The sequence below is a fragment of the Triturus cristatus genome, chromosome 2_2 (genome assembly GCF_964204655.1).
Source record: "Triturus cristatus chromosome 2_2, aTriCri1.1, whole genome shotgun sequence".
NCBI classification, from domain to species: Eukaryota; Metazoa; Chordata; class Amphibia; order Caudata; family Salamandridae; genus Triturus; species Triturus cristatus.
This window is the reverse complement of record NC_140582.1, coordinates 493620082-493642199: the sequence shown is the minus strand read 5'-3', so window position 1 is coordinate 493642199 and position 22118 is coordinate 493620082. Positions and strand designations below refer to the sequence as shown.

Sequence of the window (22118 nt, the reverse complement as noted above, 5' to 3'; positions counted from 1 at the left end):
TCAACATGAAGCCTTTTCTTTACCACAGGGCCTAAAAAGGCCTTTCTTAGGAGTATCTGCCATGAAGATATGGAGAACTGCACGCAGAAGGAATCATGAAGAAAAATAAAAAATAAAAAATAAAAAAAAAAAATCACTGGAAATCCAGAAAACAAGGAAAACTGAGCATATACATGTCTAATGGGACATTACTTTATGTACCGGGGACTCCAGTCTTGAAGACTGGGAATCATTTGGGCATGTGAATCTATGAAAGATACCCTAATACTGTATAACCTCTGTTCCTTAGTCGTATCAGTGTAGAAACTAAGGGCAATCTTGGGGTCCAGCCATGGTAACCCATTTCTCCTCGGACGGAATGTGGAAAAAAAGGCAGTGTAATGTACTGATAAACATGGAAGACAGATACCACCATGGAAAGAAAGGATGTGGTAGTCCTATGCAGGAAAGAAGGTAGTATACAGTAGATTCACAGAAAGCACCTGCAGTCAAGGCATGCCGAAGTAATCACACTAAGGAAGAGTTTTGAGAGTTAACTTCAGAGTATAACCACGCAGGAGCTCAAATGCAGTGCACATCAAAAAAATAAGAACAAAATTATGGTTGCACTGCGACATGATCAATGGTATTTGATGCAACAGTGGGGGGTTGTAGTTTGCCCCAGGTGGCACTGTTTTTGGGAGCAGGGAAGGTAAGCAAGTCTGGTCTGTAGACTACCACCATCCCCCTGCCCCGAGAACAAGCTGTCCATCGGCCGCCAGACACCCCCTTCCTGCTCTTACCTGCGTCGGGCGGCAAACTTATGGTCCGCTCCGGGTGACAGTAGGTCTAGCGATGCCACTGGGTGGAAAAAAAGTAGTAAGCACTACAGGTAATTTGAATATGGAGAGCTCCTCAGGCACACCTAGAAAGGCTGAAAGGGCTAATAAGTTACCTGTAACAGTGCTCAAAGCAAGGTGTACCTGGCACAGAAATTAAAAAAACAGGATTCGGGTTGAAGAGAGTCAACCAGTCGGCTCTCACACCAGGCCATAAATTCAGACCACCTTGGATGGATGGAAGGCAGCCGAATCACACCGACCTCCTCCAACAAACTAAACAACTCAATTGGATTTGTTCAATCGCAACTCGAAAATGTACACTATTTGTTCTCTGGGGTGAAATTAGGTTTTCCTGAAGAGGTAGCTAAAGTAAAGGGCATATGCTCCGATTCAGCAGTAAAAGTACCAGAAGCTGTTCTTCAACAGGATCGAGTTTAAAAGTTGGAGTTTTAAGACCGGCTTTAAGCCAACATCCTTCTTCAGAACCAGAAAGTACTTTTTAGAAAATTGTGCACCACTCCCCACCTCATGTACCATCTCAATCACACACTTGGCAAGCAGGGACTGACGTTTCTCGGAGAAACATGGTGGCATGTCCACCAACATTAGATTAACAAATGGAGGAAAGTGGTGTAGGGCAGGAGGCTGTAACCAATGTGACTAACCTGAAGGACCCATTGGTTACAAGTCACCTGGCTAGAAGAGCTATAGGAAAGGTACGCGGATTGTAAAAGTTACTTACCTTCAGTAACGTGATATCTGGTAGAGACAGTCTAGCCGCATATTCATTAACTTTTGAATTCTCCCTAGGTGCCAGTCTGGATCCAAAGGTTTTTCAGCAGTACCTTTGCGCGCCGGGGGATGGCGTTGTATAGCTCCTCGATGACTAAGACTCCGGCCGTTATGTCAGTTGAGCCATACAAGTCCCCTATGGCGTACGGACGTCAGTTTCGTCTGTGAAACCTTCTGCACCAGAACACCAGAGCCACCACAGAAACTGGTTGTGGAAACAGTGTGCCACAAAAGATCATAAATCTTTGAAACATTGAGAAACAACATCAAATGGTATGATAATACAAGACATGGATTTTAACGAAACCCCCAACAAAATCAACGGCTTCATGAAAACCTGTGCCCTGGTGAATAACCCCTATGTAAGGGAAGAAAACCATGCACCCGATTGATCATTCATCAATAGTAATGAATGGCATGTCAATAGCAAAACAAAACCTACAAAAACACCAAACTGTCACACCACTAAGTGACATATTTTTAGTGACATTTCAAGGTATGATGATCGCAAACAAAGTCTTTCAAAGAAAAGAACAAATAAATCAATACTGCCCACTGGTGTCTAATCCCGTGTGAAAGAAATGCACACACACCCTACCGACCACACACATTTCTAAATGGATGGTATGGCAACATCTAAAGAAAAGCTATGTGGCCAGAGCAAGAGATCTGTCGAGTCCCAACCGAAGTTGAGAATGCGATACCGGTATATAAAACATGTACTGAAAAAAAGGGTATAACCCTTACCTCCTAGATCTGAGCAGAGTGAGGAGGATGGGCAGGGAGTTGATAAATCTGCAGCTAGACTGTCTCTACCAGATATCACGTTACCAAAAGGTACGTAACTTTTACATCTGATAGAGACATCTAGCCGCAGATTCCTTAGCTTTTGAATTAAATACCATAGCTATATCCCACTGGAGTAAGGTCTGAACTAATCCTACAAAAGTTCTTAAAGAGAACCAGTCGGTTAAAACTAACAACCAACTTATTGTACGTCGGAAGAGCTAAACAAGATCTTGGCTCTTAATAGAATCCATGATCACTGTAACATGACGTATAAATAGAAAACAACTTTGCAGGTCCGAGAGAAATCGGCCCTTAAGGTAACAAGGGGAAAAACCTCTAAAGAACCATCTGTCAGATAAACATTATCCCTTATCCCCCTAAGGGGAAAGAAAACTTGACCAAAAAAGGCCAAATGCATGACAAAAGCCATGTAATCTGCATTGTTCATGACAATCCAGAAAATGAGAAAAGAGCTGTCCTGATAAAGACCCATAGAAGGACTTTCAGAACCCATTTCCCCAAAGGAAAGATGACCACATCCTTGGTATAAATAATTTAGTTTGAACAAAATGAGCATTCATATTCAACAAATGCGCCAATTGTAGAACATCTTGCCACAAAGATGTGCATATGGACACAAACATATATACAAACAAATATGTCACCAGAACTCCGACTGGCATGGCAAATAACAGATTTTAACTGGCCAATAAGTACTCCCAGACCGCAAGGACGTATAAAGCTTGCCCTCGTACGGCCTTCAGTGCCATAGTCTGAAGGACTGTACACAAGAGATAAGCTTGGAACACCAAGGCAAGCGAGAAAAAGAGAATCAATCGCATCTTTGATTAAAACCTCTTTTTTTTTTTTAAAAAAAAGAACAAAGATGCATAACATCTATACTCTGTATACCATAGAACTAACTAGAACTGAGAAACAGTTCAAAAAGCGCTATACAATACACGTCAACTGCAAGCACATACGACTACACCTGTGATAAAAGACAAATATGATTGTAAGTCCAACAACTATGTGAAACACAGTAGCACATTATATCATGTATACACCATATACAAAAAGCCACTCTGAAATGAGCGGTTCTGCAAAACAAAAAACCTCCAGTGAAAAAAGGTACGCCACTAACAGCACCATAAGTTACTTGTCGTAAGAAAAAGCTACCTGTCAAATGAGATCATAAATAGCTGACATCACAATAAACAGTCATAATTCTACACAAATTGAAGAATGCAGAAAATAGGTACATCCTCTCGAGAAGATAGGTAATGTCGATCAGACAGAAGCACGTATATAAATATAGGAAGAAAAACGTACAATAAAGTAAAAAAATCCTCCTAGTATAAAAGTGTCACCCAAGACTTTCATAGATGATTGGCAGCCTTGTTGGAGACCAAAACAGCCAGACACCCCTAGGACATATTGTCTGAGGTCAAGGACAACAAGCTATCAAAATAACATTGGTTTTGGGACTAGTTGGCCCAACCAGTGAACCACAATATGGAGCAGGGATGTGAATTGCCTGTAGTTGAGGTAACATTTATCCCTTCACTGGACACTGTTCCTTTGCCATAAAGGAAGCACTCGCAAGCAAACATCCAAATAATGCAAGGATATACTCTGAGCCAGAGCAACGCTTCAACTTGCTGAAGCATCCGATTACTTCAAGAATAGAACCAGTCACTATACACCAGCCTACAACCGGCATAACCATATGTCTCTAAAATGACACTGAAGAAGAAAGCCATGCAACTTGCATACTGAACTGCTTCAAAGAAGCGTGCAACAGATCTGCTTCCATACAGGAAGTCACCTCTCTTAATGATAACCTCTTGAGCAGAAAGCACCCTCAGAGGCCAGGGAACAAAGAGAACCTCCCTCAGTTATTTACATCAATACACAAGTAAAAAGGAAAATAGAATATAGCCACCGCTCCTCACCGGAGTACTAATGGTAGTACTGAAATCAAAGGTGGACATATACAACGTCCTAATAAGGCTACTCTTTGACCAACAAAAGCATATATTCCAAGCCTAGGAACAAGCAAAGCAACATAGTGAGAGAAAATATAGGGCTACGACTGTAGTTCTCCGCCTTCCATGGAAGTGTCTTAACGCCGCATCTGCCTGATCCCCAAAAAGATGGGCACCATCAAATGGTATGTCTGCCAAAGCAGACTGGACAGTTTCCGAAAAGCCTGAAGATGCCAACCAAGACCTTCACCTCCGCGCCACTGCAGATGCCATGGCCCGACACACAGAATCCGTTGCGTCATTGCCACACCTTATGGTAAACCTAGCTGCCTGCTGACCAGCTCTAATAAAGTTGCCTACCTCAGCAGGGAGGTTATCTGGGAAGAAATGAGAACATGTTCTGTAAAGTATCCCATAAAGCATAGGAAAAACACCCCAACACAAGACTTGTTGGTGGCTCTCAATGCTGAGCTAGCTGAAGCAAATATGTCCTTACCACAAGCATCATGACCCCTACCATCCTTTCCCACTGGAGTCTTAGGAGTAGAATCTACATTCTGAAAAGATATTGCAACCTGAGTCACCAAGCCACTAGTGGAAGGAAGTCTATGCAAACAAACTGGGTCCCCCGGTGCAGGCGAATACCTGCGTGCAATATCACAGTCCACTGAGACCCCCGACTCAGGCTTGGCCTAGGCACCTAACAAAATATCAAAAAGGGCTTCACTATACGGGAGAATAGGCTCTTCTCCCGTCTGTCCCTGGCAAAGAGTGACAAGTCTAAAACTGCAGCAATTTTCATAAGCATGTCTGCAAAGGAGAAACTTGCCTCTATGGCAAGACTAGGGGGTAGAAAGCAACTGCAAGGCTGGCGAAGACTCCAGCCCACTAGCCTCACCAAGAGCTGTAAGCAAGCTCTCCTCCACCTGAAACTGTCAGAAATGGGCTGAAGAAGTCCTGCCCCAGTAGATACAGGTGGACCCCCAATGACTCTCCCTGAAAAGAGGCCACAAACTGTACAAAGCCCTCAGGTAACAGACTCTGCATTGGACACCGAAGCAGTGTCACCACAACGTCGACTGGGGGAGGAGAGGTGCCTTTGACCGGAGTTGCCGATGTCAATATCAGGGTTGGACGATCAAAGACCAGCGTCGTAGGCAAAGATCCTGAAGGACTGAGCCTGCGCCAAAGCAACGCCAGCCATTAACTGGCATCGATCCATTGACTCAGATGGCCCAACCGTCAGAGGACAAATCCTCCAACGGCGCCCCAGAGGGAGATGGGGTCCCAAAGATGAGGTGTAAAGGAATTGTAATATTACCTCATATGAGCCATCGACGCACCGGTTCCCAGAAACAAGGTGAGAAGCGGTAAAGAGTTGCGTACGGCTTCCTCAGCCATCGAGTGGGAGGAGTCATGGGACATGGAGTCTCCACGCGGTGAAGTCAGAGACTGCCGCAACTTCAACCGTCACTTACTTTTGACTTCCCTGGAGAACAACGTCCTCCAGACCGACTTCGCTCCTAAATCGACCCCTCCGATGCTCTTCCCGAGACAACAAAGACAGGCTGGGAAGCACAATCTGGCAGGAACCACAATCCACGGCATTGTGGTGCTCACCTAAAAATCACATATGAATTGTATGTGGGTCCGTCACCGACATATGTCTGCTACAAGACCCACAAGATTTGAAACCTGTCAACATTAGACAAAGACACACTGTTCCGCCGACAGCAGGTGTCGAAGTAAGTCAAGAAAAAACTACCCAAGGAAGCGATTCTACAGATCCGCATTAGTGTGAAAAAGATTAAACTGACGTCCGCTCGGCGGACGAGACTTATATGGCTCTGACATCATGACCGGAGTAGACATCATCGCAGAGCCGTACGTCGCCATCCCCTGGCAAAAAGTTCCGGATCCAGACTGGCGCCTGGGGAGAATTGAAAATTTAAGGTATCTGCAGCTAGATGTCTCTATCAGACAGTGAAAGCCTGTAATGGAATAGCTTCCAGAGTCGGGCACAGAGTCAAGACGTAGGGATCCCCAGAGCAGGTATATGGTATCATGCAATCCAGAAGTTCACCCAAGGACAATAACAAGGTAGGGATCATGTCGCAGAAGGATAATGTTACTTACACAGTAGGCATCTGTTCTTGGCATGTAGAGCTGTAGATTCACATGCTTTGCACACTCCTGCCATCTAGTGTTGGGTTTGGATGTTTGCAAGTTGTTAGTCTTTGAAGAAGTTTTTCCAGTCACAAGGTAAGGTGACTCCTTTCGGTGATAGTGTGCATGGGCATCAACTCCATTGTTAGATTATTTTCCCACAGTGGGTGGGGAATGGAGTTATTAAGTGTAGAAAAGAGATGTCCATGCGTATGTATGTAAAGTAAGAACTGCAGCAACTATAGGTATCCAGGGAGGCGCATGTGAATCTACAGATTGTCCCGATTGCTGTAAACGTAACAGATGTTTTTCACCGAAGCTTCAAGAGGATTGATAATGTTGTTACAATATATCAACGGTTTCCATTTTGCTGCATAACATGCCCTAGTAGTAGGTTTTCTAGCCTCTTTTAGGATATTCATACAGTCTGGTGGTAATTGTAAATAATCAAACTCTGACTTCAGGAGCCATATCGCCAGGTTGAGTTCTTTGGGATTTGGATGCCTGATTTCATCATGGCTCCGATTGAGGAAACTGGAGGGAGGATGCAGCTTTTGGTGTGGAACTGACACGTCCGAACCCGATCGATGAAAAAAAAAAAATCTGACAATGGAGTCGATGCCAATGTGCACTATCACCAAAAGAAGGAGTCACCTTACCTCATGACTGTAAAGAAGTCTTCGAAGAAAAACACCGTGCAAACATCCGGACCCAACACTAGATGGCAGGAGTATGCAAAGCATGTGATCTACAGCTCACATGCTTTAAACATAAGGGCGGGGGTAACGGAAGAGAGATTTGCTGAAGTTGACCTGCAGGCCCAGATATGGCCAATTAAAGGTCAGAAAGAACTCTTTCCAGGAACCGGCCTTAAATGACCATTTGTTTATAAAATGTTAGACAATGATTCTTCTGAGGTCATAACTTCATTAATGCATTCACTTGAGCATGCCGTCAAGCTGATTTAGACCAAATGTCAAGCCCTTCAACTGAATTGCTTCGAGACAACTGGGTTGTCAAACATATCCTTTGGGACATATCCCATTCTTTGCCAGTGTGGAGAGTAAAATACTTGAGCTTGAAGCTCTTGATGCTTTTTTAGGTAAAAACACAGACAAATTTTAATTTGAACCGTTTGCTGCACATCAGAAAGCCTTGAGTAGATTGTTGCAATTTTAAGACCTGGGTACAAGATCACCTGCTTCTCCAGTAAGGGACTAAATTCCTAGATAGCCAGTTCAGGCAAACAGTTTGCACTCTAAGTGGGTAACTAAGGTGGAATGGAGAAGTCACTGTATGATTGAAGATGAAAGCTTCCTGCCCAAGCAGATGGGTGCCGGCCTTCTTTTAAACTCACTGATCAAGTACTTGTTGAGATCAGTGCTGCTGCTGTGACCAATGTGTTACAGCAAACAAATGGACAGAATGCTGACAATGCAAACATTCTCCCCCAGTCAAAAGATCTGGGTTAAATCCATCGTTCTTTTGCCCACTACGCCACCCCAGATTGGACCCAGCCATATGCAAATCAGTCTTGACCCTGTGCCCCATGGGACCAAAGCACAAAGAAAGGCTGTTGAACATATACATGGCTCTAATGCTTTTCAAACCCTGGAATGGTAAACATTAATGCATTTAGCATAGCCCTGCTTAATAGCCATTGCTGTTTAACTGCCTTCCCCACAGCTGTTTTAATTTTTTTTATTAAACAACTGCTAAGTACACATCAAAGATAGTCTTGTACAAAGAATGTGACATTTCGTGATGGGGAGGATAACATCAGAATAGTATCACGAAATAAAAGGCATAGCACAGTTCTCATAGCTGTAATTGTAGGTAGATGAACGTATTATCGTTATCAATCGTCCATCAGACGCACAACTTTGGCCACAATTTGTACCACCCCTTCTCAGTAATGTTGGATTACAGGGCATTCCCAGAGGATATGAAAAAAGGAGCCCACCAAGCTGCATCCTCTAGCGTAGAGGGCCGTTTCGTACAAGTTAAGAAGGTGTAGGAGGGACCTAGAATAATAGGATCTGTAACTGTATTAGACGGAAGCCAGCTCTTCTGACTATTTCTGTGGGGCTCTGAAGTGCTTCTACCCAGTTGCCGTCCTGAATAAGGCTTACGTCCCCCTCTCATGCCTCTCGCAGGGAGCGCAGCAGGTCAGGGGGAGTTGTTCATTATTTTCTTATACATCAAGGAGATCGCCTGGGCCGGCACAGGGTCCAGTAGCAAACTATCCTCCAGTGTTCTGAATTTCGGTAATTACTCCTCTTCTGGCACATCGCAGGTCTCAACTGCAAGTGTCTGAATTGTTCTGCTGCACCCATTCCATATTCCTTTTGCAGGTCAGTAGTGTACTCCATCTCCAATTGTCACCGAGGTAGTCTATCCCCATCAGTCTCCATTTATGGAAGCCTTTCAGATTCCCCACTTGCTGTAGTAACCCGCTGTCCCAGAGGGGGGTCCTATCTGTCAGCTTGCCTTCCCAGCCCAGGTATTTATGGGCCTCTCTCCACGCCTTAACCATCTGAGTACGTTAGCTACAGTGATTGCACTTGTGTTTTATTTTAAAAGGTTGATGGCTAGCCTCGGGTTCCCATGGCTTCACTGTCTACCCGGTAGGCCGGGTCCTCTATGTCCCCGAACACCCAGTCATTGACTGCCGCCAGCTGCATCACCCAGTAGTAGGCACGAATGTCTGGGATCCTCAGCTCCCCTCAAACAATCCCTCCTGTAGCTTACCAAGGGAGATCAGTGAGCTGCCCCCATTCCACAAGAGGTGGGGTAATTTGCTGTTTACCCTACAGAATAAGTCAAGTGGCACCATGTACTGGGTGTTTTGTAGGACAAATAGCAGGCGGGGAGGCCCATCATCTTATAGAACAAGGCCCTTCCCCATCAGGGACACAAGAAGCGCCCTCCAGTGTGCCAAGTCTTCCCAGTTGAGGAAATAGGTTTCATTGCATATAGTCCTCAGCATCTCCGGTCACAGATGCCTAAATACTGAAAACCATGTGTTGCCACCGGGTCAGCAATGTGGAGCATCAGAACCGGTTGTCCTCCGGCCAGTGGGAAAATGAGACTTGCCCAGTTGATCTGGTAGCAAAGGAAACTCAAATGGTTGGAAAATGTATACAATTCTGCCTACCAGAAGGCATGGTCCCATTGCATACAACAGAATGTCATCAGCGTACAGGGAGATGCATTACTCCCATGCGCTGTTCCCCCAGATTGCCTACAAAAGATCCAGCAGCCAATTACTCAAGTGCCAAGGAAATGATCGGGGATAAGGAGCAGCCCTGTCTAGTGCCCTTGTGGAGGGCAAAAGGGCAAGACTGAATGCTGTTGACTCGCACTCATGCTAGAGGATCTTGATACAGAAGTCTAATCCAGAAACAAAACTTGGGCCGAATCAGAGTCTGGACAGGGCTGCAAACAAGTATGGCCATTCTATACTATCAAAAGCCATTCACATGTATAATGAGAGCAGAACAGCATCCTTGGCCTGAGGGCCCACGGTCATGTGCAGCACCCATAAAGACACCTCAAATTCAGTCTAGTGCCCAGGTTTGGCATATATTCGGATTGGTCCGACTGGACCACCGTGGTTATCAGACATGAGTCTGTTGGCCAAGGCCTTTGCCAGGACCATGGCCTCCAGAGTCAAGAATTATATTGGCCTATAGGAATTGCAGGGTGTGGGCGGTTGACCTTTTTTGGGGAAAACCACGATTGTGACCAGTCTTATCTGCTGGAAGGGTAGCCCCTCCTGCCTAGCTGATTGGAACATGCATAGCATATGTGGCACAGCTTTATCAGCTACACATTTGTACAGTTCTACGTGCAGTTTGTTAGGTCTCGCTGCCTTGCCGGATTGTAATCTACACATCGCCCCAGTCTCTCTCTTCAATCGTCAGGTCCTGCTCGAATGTGTCCCTAACCTCTGGGCAGAGGACTCAAGAGTTCAGCACAGTAATGGCCAGATCGGATGGCCGTGGAGTAGTATGTGTTCGTAGTACGATGCAAAGGCCTTCGTTATTGCTTTTCCGGTTGTATGGGTCACTACCACAGAGTCCTGGATTTCTACAGACCAATTTCTGCCCCTTTCCCTCTTTAACCAAGCAATAAGCTTGTTGGCCTTAACTCCTACGTTGTATAATCTCCTCTGGGTGGCCAGTGCATGTGCTAGGGCTTTGTCCTCTGCCGGGTCTCAGCTCCTGTTGTTGAAGCAGAGAACGGTGCCAGGTGCCTCTCCGCTCATTGTCTAATTCAAAAAGGAGGTAATCTCCTTTACTAATGTCGACTGACCCCCTCATTCTCTTAAGTACTGATTGGTTCGCTTTCGTATTTCATCTTGGAACTCCCTATCTTAAATGCCAAGAGGCTAACCTTGGGGGCAGCATTGAATTCCTGACCTGAAAAGAAGACCACCACCAGGGATAGGTCAGAAATGCCATGTGTCAGGTGATGTTTGCCGTGGAACTGACCCGCGCTCATATGGCAAGTATGTAATCCAATCGGGAGAAGCTACCATGCCTTACCGACAGATGTGTACTTATTCTTGTTTGGGTGGCGTACACGCCACAGGTCCACCAACCCAATATGATTTAAGAGGGGCTCCCACCAGTCTCTCTCTACTGGACATCTTATCCTTCTCCAGACCGATTATGGAGTTCATGCCACTGTTAGGCATCCTCCGCCACCCCCTCCGAAGGTTTGATAGGCACTTGGAGATGAGGAAGTTTGCAATCAGGACCTTAAGAAATAGGTAAAAGCTGGGCCCTTATGCCCCCTCAGGGACCCTGATATTACGTCAGACCCTACCCTCCTGATAGAGTCTGGCAGCCATTAGTTCCTGATGTTTCGTGAGATGTTGGACCTGGTCTTCCAGGTTTTGGGACAGAGTTTGTAATGTTTGAATATTCGACTCCGCTGTCGTGAGTATCTGTAATTTTTTCTTAAAGTCTGCCCTTGGGAGAATAACATCCACTGTCACCGCATCAACCATTGGTTCTAGAGTACTCTTGAGGTCGTGGATTGCTGCCATAAAGGTTCCAAAAGAGGGTTCTGCTGACTCAGACGCCTCCGTGCTTGGTCTGGCCCCATCCAGCAACTGTTGAGATACAGCGTATTAATCCATCTGGTTAGATTACGTCTGTAGTTGCCCCTTCGGTTTCACCATGGTCCCAAATAGTAAGTAGCAAAAGAACAGTGGGGGGGGAATAAAGGAAGTCCCAGCGGTATTACTTGTGTTGCTCGACTGTACACAACGTAAAATAAGATGATTTGAGGCTTATGTTCACTATGGCGCCAGTTTGTTCGACAGCAGTCACCCGAGAAGTTAAGGATCACCACTCCCTCCTCAGGGGCCACTTATTCAGTGTGTCTCAGTTCCCAGTGTGTCTCAGTTCTCAGCGTGTCCCCAAACCAGTGGCTCTCCTTGTCCGGCCCACACAGTGGACGACACCTCGCAGGTTGCCATGGATGCGGTTGAAAGGGGTGGCCTCAGGATGCCCCAAACAGTTTTGATGATGATCTGGTAGTTCAGATCATCTTCAATCCGTCGTTCAGGAGGCCACCCCTCCCTCAGTTAGGTCGTCGATCTCGGTCGGGAGGGCAGAGTTCCCTCCATGGCCTCTCAAAGGCAACATGGGGGATCCCAAAGCGGCTTGAACCTCACCTCCAAGTCTGGCATATCTCTCAATCCCAGACAGGCAAGCGCGTTGGGAAACCTTTGCACTGCTCAGATTCGGTTTTTCCTCCTTTACAATTTGCCAATCCCGCTACAGATTTCACAGTCCTTCAGCACCCGGTCCCCGATGCAACCTTTGTCTGAGAATCCCGACCCCCCAGAGACAGACATCTGTCCGGCGAGTGGTGCCCTAACAGCCGCCCCTCACCCACAGCACTCTCTGTGGCACTCTTTCACATGGCACTTCACTGCCGTTCTGTTCCTCACCCGCAATACCCTGCAGGCCAAGTCAGTGAGTTATTGCTGGGCCTGGATCTGTTGCAGTCTCCATCCGGGCCTCCTCTAGTTGCCGGACCCCCCCCCCCCCCCCCCCCCCCCCCCCCGAGATCAGGCAGGAACCAGAAATCTGGTCACCAGTCTAAGGGCATCCCAGAGGGCTGCATCTGTCCTCTGCCAGGCCACAGCCCTGGAGCCAGATCAGAGATCTCACCCCTGGATAGGCCAGCCCAGGCCCATGCAGCCTGGCAAGGACACGCGTGGCCGGCTCCCAGACCTCCCAAACCCTGTTTCTCGGGACAGATATCAGCCCCAGAGTTACCTCCAGGGACTCTGGGAACACTGGAGAATCCAGACATGTCCTTCAGGTGCGAATGTGTGTAGATTTTGGGATGGATGTCAGGGTTTATTTCAGTACCCGCCAAGGAGCGCTCAAAGTGCGGCCATCTTGGTCACTGTCAGGCCACGCCCCCCTCCCCTCAGTTTTGATGTCAGATGCTTCAATGCAACTACTTCAGTGTCATCTGCTCCCATGCAATCTTAAATTCATTGCTTAAATGTTTTCAGCTTTTTTCAGCGTATAACTAGTTTAAACTGAACTGTAGAAACTATCCTTTTACCTCAGTTTTGAAGAAAACTGCTGTTAATTGGCCTCACAATTTCATTGGCGATAGACCAATGAAAGTACTTAACTAAAAATCTCCTTACTGATCTTTTTGGAGGGTTCAACCCACTCAAAGAACTGTCACTCAAAGGAACATAGAAGTTACCAAGGGAATGATAGGCACCATATTTCAACTGACTGACCCTACAGGTTCAACTCACAGCAAACTTTAGAAAATCCATCACACTTCACATTACTCAGTGATACTACAAGTTGATATGGGGGAGGGTACTTAAGACTTAAACCTTGGGTTATATGAAAAGATCAGTTAAAAAATAAATCTGAAGGATCCAGAATGTCCAACGTTCAGCCCAACAGAATAGTCACACTTACTAAAGTAGTCAACAAATCTTGACCGTACATTTCACTCACCTCAAATTTGGAAAAATACTTCACCGACTTATGTAAAACTGAGATTAATCATGAGAAATCAATATAAAGAAGATACTGAAGCTAATTGAGTGTTTACGGAATCAAAATAAAATTTTAGACGCAATCAATGAAAGGGTTTCAGGTTATTGCAAAGGTTATATGTTGTTGATTTTTGTCAACTTAAACCATTGCCTGCTCATATACATAGTTGTGTGATTTGTATGCGTTACTGTACAACATTCTCTGAATAAACGTAGACCATTGCATGGATTCACAAAGCTACCACTGAATTTTTACTGTCTTAACCAGCTTGAAAGCCAAATATTTATTCAGACATTGAAAGGCATTTATTTTCTTCATTCTTACTGAAGATTTTGGTCCTCCTCGTTTTTTCTTCTCTGCCTTTTCCTTCTCTTCCAGTTCAAGGTTTTCTCTTTCAATCAATGTAATTAGTGTATTACAGCGCCTCTGCAGTTCCTAGAATATACAGAATATCCAATGTCAATACGATAAAAACAATTAGTCATCGATGTGCCATAAAAAGGATGAAAAACAGCACCAGTGGCCCATGAGCAGACCCAAAGGATTGTGGAGGAGTACCAAATTTGCATCCATGTGAATATGATGGCAGTTTTCACTCACCATTGCGGTCCTTGATTTGAGAAACCAATCAAATCTGAACTGGGGAGAGTTACGTATACACTGCCGAAGCTCATCATAGACATTTTCCTTGTCGAAGCCCAGCTTGTGCAGCATACAGATAAGAAACCGGTCCTCTTCCTCTGTATAATTTTTACCTTTGTTGGTCCCATAGGAAATTCTCAGCTGGTGGAAAGGTGCTTTATATCTGCCAATCTAAAGGAGAGATTAGATTACTATTTAAATTAAATTTCGCAAAAATATTCAGATTTAAGCTACAAGTGCTATATGAAGGTCATAAAGTGTTATGGTAACAACCACAAAAGTCACATCCCTAAATACAATTCTCTAAAATCCTATACTTTTGATATACCTTCCCACAAATCAAGCTAATGTAAGACATCAAAAAACACATGTAATTTACTTACTAGCACAACACCACTGCTTACCAACAAAAGTACTGCAGCATTTTGCTGCATTAGAAAGATAGTACATTTCAGTTTAGACAAGTTAAGACTTGCTTGGATTCCTCTGAAATACGCAAAGGCGATGATAATTAAAAAGCTGAAAAAGTTCAACCTTTGCATGGCCTCTCAAACACTTAACAGCTCAAATATAAAACATGCATACCTAGATTTTTCTTTCGGATAGCAAATGCATATTTTATTTCATTGCACAACTGTACTGGTTGAACTTAACAACAATTCTTTTTAACAAGGAAAAGAATAACTAATAACCTTGGTGGGTAGCATTAGGTGAATAATGGGAACTGCTGCTAAGAGATTGCCAAGAGGTCCTGGAGACACAATGCAGCAACCAATGGCCGCAGTTTATTTCTACAATCAAAAAACATAAGTTACTGATCATTGGTAACGCTCTAGTAGATACTTTGATTGTAGATTACTTGCCTTGTCAATGTTCCCAAGCAGCAGATTAGAATCAAAAACTCATGCAACCGCTCCAGCGCAGCGGTAGTGGTCAAATGGACATTTATCATAATTGAATCACATCAGTATGTAATTTCTAAAATAAAGAACCCGCCTGACGAAATCGGACTAAAATAAATTATTTTTGGTGAAATTGTACAATGAACGAATGCTTTTCCCACGAAAAGCATAAGTTTTTCTGGAAAAAGTAAATTGCTAGCGTTTTTAAATAAATACGGTCAAAGTAGCCTTTTCAACGTCTACAGAGATCAGTCACTGAAGAAAAAGAAGACTGTTTCTACTGGCAGCAAGTAAAAAAGCTAACAGCGTCTTATTACTCCCAATAGCCCAATCCACAGAACGGTAAAGTTGAGCGGTGAACAATCTGTAGTTAGATTATCAACCAGAAAGCGTTAAAGGTATCATTCTTCTGATGGTTTTTTTCATCTACAAACTGCTCAGCTTATCAATCAGTACTGAAGCAATGCCCACTCCAAAGAGATGCGCCTGAGGAGTGTACACCAGAAGCCTTGCAGAACAGAGGGGAAATGACACCCCTCCCTGTAGTAGTGCCTAGTGAAAGCATGCAAAAATGGTAAATGCTCAAATTAAAAACCCTGAGCTAGAGCTGTGGTGGCAGCTTTCGCACTGATGGAATGAGTCAGAAGGCAAACATGTGGATCTATTTCGGCCAAGGTATAACATAGTTTCTTACCCGTCAGTGCAGTTTTGCAGCTTGGAGAATTTTCTGGATTCACATGCTGTGCATTATTCCGCCATCTAGTGGTTGGATCAGGAATTGTTGTATTTCTTTTTTTGGTGGTGGACGTCGACATACTACCATTTGGTGCCCTTCAGTGACAGACTTGCTTCCTCCGGAAGCTCCCATCTTCTGATTTTTTTTTTTCTTCCCCTCTTATCTTTCTGGGGACGGAGGGTGGGTTTGCTAGTGAATCCAGAAAATTCTTCAAGTTGCAAAACTACACCGACAGGTAAGAAACTATACATTTTGCAGCGTGAATCTTTTCTGGATTCACATGCTGTACATAGATTTTGTAGCGGTTTGCTAGTCTTGTGGTGGCCAGGTGGAAGATGAGCACTGGTTTGTAAATATATGTTGTAATACTTTTTGACCCACTTGTGCTTCTTTATTCATCTGGATGTCCACACAATAATGTTTTGTGAACCTGTGCACTGGAGACCATGTTGCAACGCAGGAAATGTCTTGAATTGGAGTATTTTCTAGAAACGCGACTGTTGCTCCTTTTTCCCCATGTTGAGTGAGCCCTTGGTGCTCCTTGTAATGTTTGTCCTGCTTGTTTGTAGCATACCTGTATGGCTTGAGCAATCCATCTTGCGATAGTGTTCTTAGTAACAGGTTGTCCCAGGAAGCTGTTAGCAAAAGATACAAAGAATTGCTTTGTTTTCCTGTATTCCTTTGTCCTTTCAATGTAATACATGACTGCTCTTCTAGCGTCAAGAGTGGACAAAGCTTTTTCAGCTTTTGTTTTTGGAAGAAACTTGGAATCTGTATTGTTTGGTTTATGTGGAATTTTGATACCACCTTTGGCATGAAGTGTGGATCTGTTCTTATGACAATTCTGTCATTATGTATTTGGAAGTAGAGTTCCTGTAGTGTTAGTGCTTGTAATTCACTAACAAGACTTGGAGATGTAATTGCGACTAAAAACGCTGTTTTTAGTGTGAGCATTTGTGGCGTTGCTCTGTGTAGTGGTTCGAATGGTGCCTTCATCATTCGAGTCAGTACACTATTCAAGTTTCATGTGGGTGCTATTCTTTTAGCTCCTTCTAGGAACATTTTGACAGTGTGCAGTGAAAAAATGTTTCCCTGTGTCTCCACTTGTATAGGTACAATTGCTGCTAAGTGTACCCTTAATGATGTGTAGCTTAGATTACTTTGTAGTAAATGAGTTCGGTATTTTAGAACTGTTTCCCTTTTGATCTTTGAGAGGTTTTCTTGAAAGCACCATTGGGAGTATCTTCAATTTTTGCGGTCTACATTTTCTTGTTGGTTTTCTTGCTTCTCTTAGTACTGCCATTGCACTTTCTGGTAGTTTGAGTTGTGCAACCTTTAAGTCCTCAGGAGCCATGTGCCTAGGCTTAGGCTTTCGGGTTCCGGGTGAAGTACCCTTACGTTTTGCATTGTCAATAGGTCTTTTCTTTTTAGAAGCCTGTGCACGGTTCCCTGTGTCATCTCCATTATCTCAGAGAACCAGGTTTGTCTTGCCCATTGTGGTGCAATGAGGATCATTGTCACGTGGCTGATCTTGCATTTGTTGATCACTGTGGAGAAGTGGTAATGGGGGAAAAGCGCAAGGAAATATCCCTGACCAGTCTATCCATGGGACTGGTTGCAAGGTAATCTGGATGCGAAGTGTTGGCATTTTGCATTGTGGGGAGTTGCAAATAGGTCGATTTGCAGAGTCCCCCACTTCCTGAATATCTTGTGTACTTCTGATTGATTCAGTTTCCATTCGTGGAAATGCGGACGCCTGCCTGCTTAGTCTGTCTGCCGCTACATTGTCCTTTCCCAGCAAGTGTACTGCAATTATGTCTATATTCCTTGGGATTGTCCATTTCCATAGTTGTTGAGTGCTAAAGACTGTTACTCCTTGCTTGTTTATGTAAAACATGGCGGCTGTGTTGTCTGTTTGAATTAACACATTTCCATAAAGCTCCTTCTAAAAGGCTTAAGGCTAGGTACACCGTTTTTCGCTCCAGGAAATTGATGCGTTTTACCGCATCCTCCTGTGTCCACAAACCTTACATTGAGGCTGCTTATTTGTGCTCCCCATCCTATCTGGGATGCATCTGTCGTTGTGGTTACTTTTGGGGTTGGTTGTGTGAAATATGTTCCCTGTACTAGGTTTGTTTTTGTCCACCATGCTGAACTGTTTGTGTGACAACCACTAGATCCTCCCAACTCCCTGTTGCTTGTGACCATTGCTCTTGAAGCCATTCTTGGAACGGCCTCATGTGCAAGCGAATGTTGGGGATTAAATGAATGCATGAAGCCATCATTCCCAAAATCTTTCCTACTGTCCTTACTGTTGGAGCTTGCCCCCTCCGGTACAGATAGGTCTCCTGCAGCAGTGCCAATGTTTTTTTCTCGCTCTGTAACACCTTCCCTACTATAGTGTTGATTTTTGCTCTAAACACCTTTTGTTCTGGTGACAACTTGTCCTAGTGTATTGAAAATCCAAGATGAACTAGTGTCTCTATCACTTGTTGTATATGCTGTTTGCAGAGACCATGAGTTTGCTCTTATAAACCAGTCGTCCAGGAACGGGTATACATGAATCCCCTGCCTTCTTAGATGAGCGGCTACTGCTGCTAGGCATTTTGTGAAATCTCTTGGTGCTGATTTCAGCCTGAATGCCAGCACTTCGAATTGGTAGTGTGTTTTGCTAAACATAAATCATAATAGATTTTTGTGTTTTCTGTTCATTGGAATGTGCAAGTATGCATCCTTTAAGTCCATGGTTGCCATGTAGTCTCCTTTTTGCATTTGAGGTATCACTTCAACGTTGTCATTTTGAATCTGAGTCTTTACGAATATATTAAGAAACCTTAGGTCTAGTATTGGACGCAATGTTCCGTCTACTTTTGGAATTAGTAAGTATGTTGAGTAAACGCCTTAGTTACTTTCCCTTTGTAGTACTTGTTCTATGGTCTCTTTGGATTGTAGTTCTTGCACCTCCTGGAGTAATTGGGATACTTATTTTTCCAAATGTCTATCTTGGTTTGTTTTTTTGTGTGGAGGTTGCTTTGTCAGTTCTATACAGTAACTGTACTGTATTGTGTTGTGTTTAATATCCATTTGTCTGAAGTGATTTCTCCCCATTTGTATAGGAAGTATTTTAACCTGCCACCTACTGGTGTAGTATGTTGGAGGATCGGTTTGTTTAGAGGATGAAGTATTTTCAGTGATAATGTCTTTGGGTTTCCACTCGGTGATGTTTTTGGTGAGTGGCCCACTTTTGGAATGCAGGCACTTTGGTGCCCCCCTCGTGTTTGCCCTCTACCCAGAGGGCACCCTAGAAAGGATTGTCTTCCTTGTTGGAACTGCCAATTTTGTTGCTGTCCTTGTTGCTGGCCCTGGCTTACCCCTTGGTAAGTTCGCTAATATATTTGGTTTGAGGCTGTGGGTTGATGATTACCTCTGCCTGATGTTCTCCTTGAGGGTGTGTCTATGCATGCCTCTAAATTGTAGTGGGCCCATAGACCGTGCTGTTTTATTGTCTTTTTTCACTTGATTCAGCTTTTCATCTACGATGCTACCAAACGGTTGTTCCCCATTGAACGGGGAGTTCAGTATATTATTTTGCACTTCTGGCTTGAAACCGGATATTCTCAGCCATGCATGTCTTCTCTCTGTAATGCCGATCATCATCTGTCTGCTAGATGTGTCTGCTGCGTCTAGGGCAGATTTCAAACATGTTTGCCATGTTCTTTCCCTCTTCCACCAAGTGGTTTGCCCTTCTCTGGAACTGTTCAGACAGGTGCTTTAGTAGTTCTCCTACCTCAACCCAATGCGGATATGCGAGTCTGTTTATTAATGCATTTGAGTTTGCAATGCGCCACTGAATTGCTGCACTCCTCTCGACCCTTCTCCCTATAAAGTCTATCCTTTTGCTCACCTTGTCTGGTGGTGGCCCAACATTAGTTGGTCCATTGACTCTCTTTCTTGCTGTAGATGTGATGATTGAGTCAGCTGGCACCGACCTCTTGATGTACAGTGGGTCTTTTGAAGAATGTTTATATTTTTTCTCACCCCTTGGTGTGACTGCCTTGCACGTGGCAGGCTCTTTGAAAGCCTCCTTCCCTTGGTCCAGTACACCTGGTAGCATGGGTAGAAACTGCCTCTTGGATTGTGTAGGCAGCAAAGTCTCTGGAAGAAAGCATGATTGTGGCTTTTCCTCTTCAAGTTATACTCCATATGTGACTCCAGCTCTTTTTATGACTTGGTGGAAATCCTAATGTCATCTGGTGGCGAAGGCCTCCAAGGATAGGTGTCTACCGCCCCCTCTGGTGACTCTGCGTCGACACCCTGCCATTGTAGGTCTTGTTTCCCGAGGTTGCAGAGCCCACATACGTTAGTGCCGCATCGTCTCCTTCCTCCTCGAAGAATTCTTAGTCGAGCGGTTCAGGAGTTGTTGGTGGATGCATTTCCTCGACCGATTTCTTTGCTTCGGTCGATGCTTTTGGCAGTATGTTGAACTGCTTCAAACTGTCGTTTAATTCCTTTTTGTGTTACAAAATATTTGCCATCTCAGCCTCTATCCTTCTCCTCTTTCTCGATCTCCGACGCGTGTGCTTCGGTGTCAAGATCCTCAGCCCTTCTTTTCGTGCTTGACGAAGGCCGTTTTGATTTCTCTAGTTTCGACGTTGAGGCGTCTTTCAAAGTCTTCGATCTTTTGAGAGTTTTCACCGTCACAGAGTCCTTGTCCAAGGATCCAACTGTATGTTTCTCTTTGGAGGCAGCTGCAGTCATCGACTCTTTCGACGCGGAGGCTCTTTTAGAGGTCTTAGGCCCATATTTTCGTGTCTCATCATGCTTTTTCGAAGTCAATGGCTCTTAACTCCTTCGAAGTCTTCTCTACCTCTACGACTGGGGCGTCTATCCTAGTCGACTTCCGGGCCTTTAGCGACGATGTCCTCCTCTTCACTTGAAAGGCCTCGGTCTCAAAGCGATGGTGGTGGCCCCGGGCCATGCATGTTGAAGTTAAACCTTTTCTCTCTCTCTCTTACACTCAGAGTCTTTGGGGTAAAGGCCGAGCACTCGTTGCAATCTTCACTTGGGTGATCCAGTGGCAGGCAAAGGTTGCAGACTGTTTGCTGATCTTTTTTCAGCGTACTTATGACAATTCTTGCAAAACTTGAAAGGTGTCTTGTCCATTACGGTGCACAGGGAGCCCCCTGCATGCGCATTCTTCGAGTCGTCAAAATTCCGCCTTTCCTCCTTTTCGGCACTCTCCGGATTGTTGGATAGTAATCCGGTACGTCAAAAAGCCTTTCATCGCTGTTTTTGTGCAAGTTTGACCTCTTTTCGTCGATTATTCTCTCCAAATCTGTGCAGCTTTCTGTATTGAACCAGGCCCCAGCGGGAAAAAAAGAATCTGAAGATGGCGACCAAAGGTGGGAGCTTCCGGAGGAAGCACATCAACTTCACAGAAGGACACCAAATGGTGGAATGTCGACAAAAAAAAAAAAAAGAAAAAAAAAAACGGAACTACAACTATTTCCAGACCCAACCACTGGATGGCGGAATAATGCACAGCATGTGAGTCCATAAAAGATTCACGCTGCAAAACACTTATTATTCAGTTTAGGGACTGCCTTTTTTCTTCACGTCAACGAAACCGAACAAATATTTGATAGTCAACACTATTTCTTTCTCCTAGAGATATAGAAACTAAGGGTATGCTGCTGGTACAACCTGAACAGACTCTCCTGAGATGGATGGGAGGAGGAAAGAATGCAGGAAGCATGGTGGATTGTCTAAAGTGAAAAAGCGACACATTTCGTGGAAAAAAAACACCTCACAAGTCAAGAGTCAGCTTGCCAGGTAAAAAGGTAGTATACAAAGGTTGAATTAACTGCTGATGTGATGTCCAAACATGACGGCAACGAGAAAAAGTTTAAGGTCCAATGTCTCAGAGAAGGACTGTGGAGGCGCTTGAAGGGAGCATACATCAAAAAGATATACAAAATTAAGGTCCCAATGGGAGCAAAATAAAAGGGCCCAAAGGAAACATCCAGGAGTCCCGAGAGGTTTAGCAGAGGCTAAATTAGGTAAGTACTAACAGCTATCTTGTAGGTAGTGTGGATGAGCAGTTAGGTTTATCCAGAGGGTGTTTAGCATTTATTGTATTCACTAGATCAAGCCTGATGGCACACAATCAGACAGGATCCAGACCAATTGGTTAAGTATAAAAAAAAAAGTATACTTCTGTTTTATTT

General features: G+C 44.4%; 1 protein-coding gene across 1 annotated transcript in view; it reads right to left on the bottom strand.

Annotated features, from left to right (window-relative positions):
- SMARCA5 (SNF2 related chromatin remodeling ATPase 5) overlaps positions 1-22118 on the bottom strand; it is a 433972-nt gene that overhangs the window by 57812 nt on the left and 354042 nt on the right. Inside the window, exons 22-23 of the mRNA XM_085641606.1 lie at positions 14212-14424; positions 13936-14046 (exon numbers count right to left, since the gene is read on the bottom strand). Coding sequence (XP_085497732.1) covers positions 13936-14046; positions 14212-14424 — 324 coding nt within the window. The remainder of the gene's footprint in view (positions 1-13935; positions 14047-14211; positions 14425-22118) is intronic.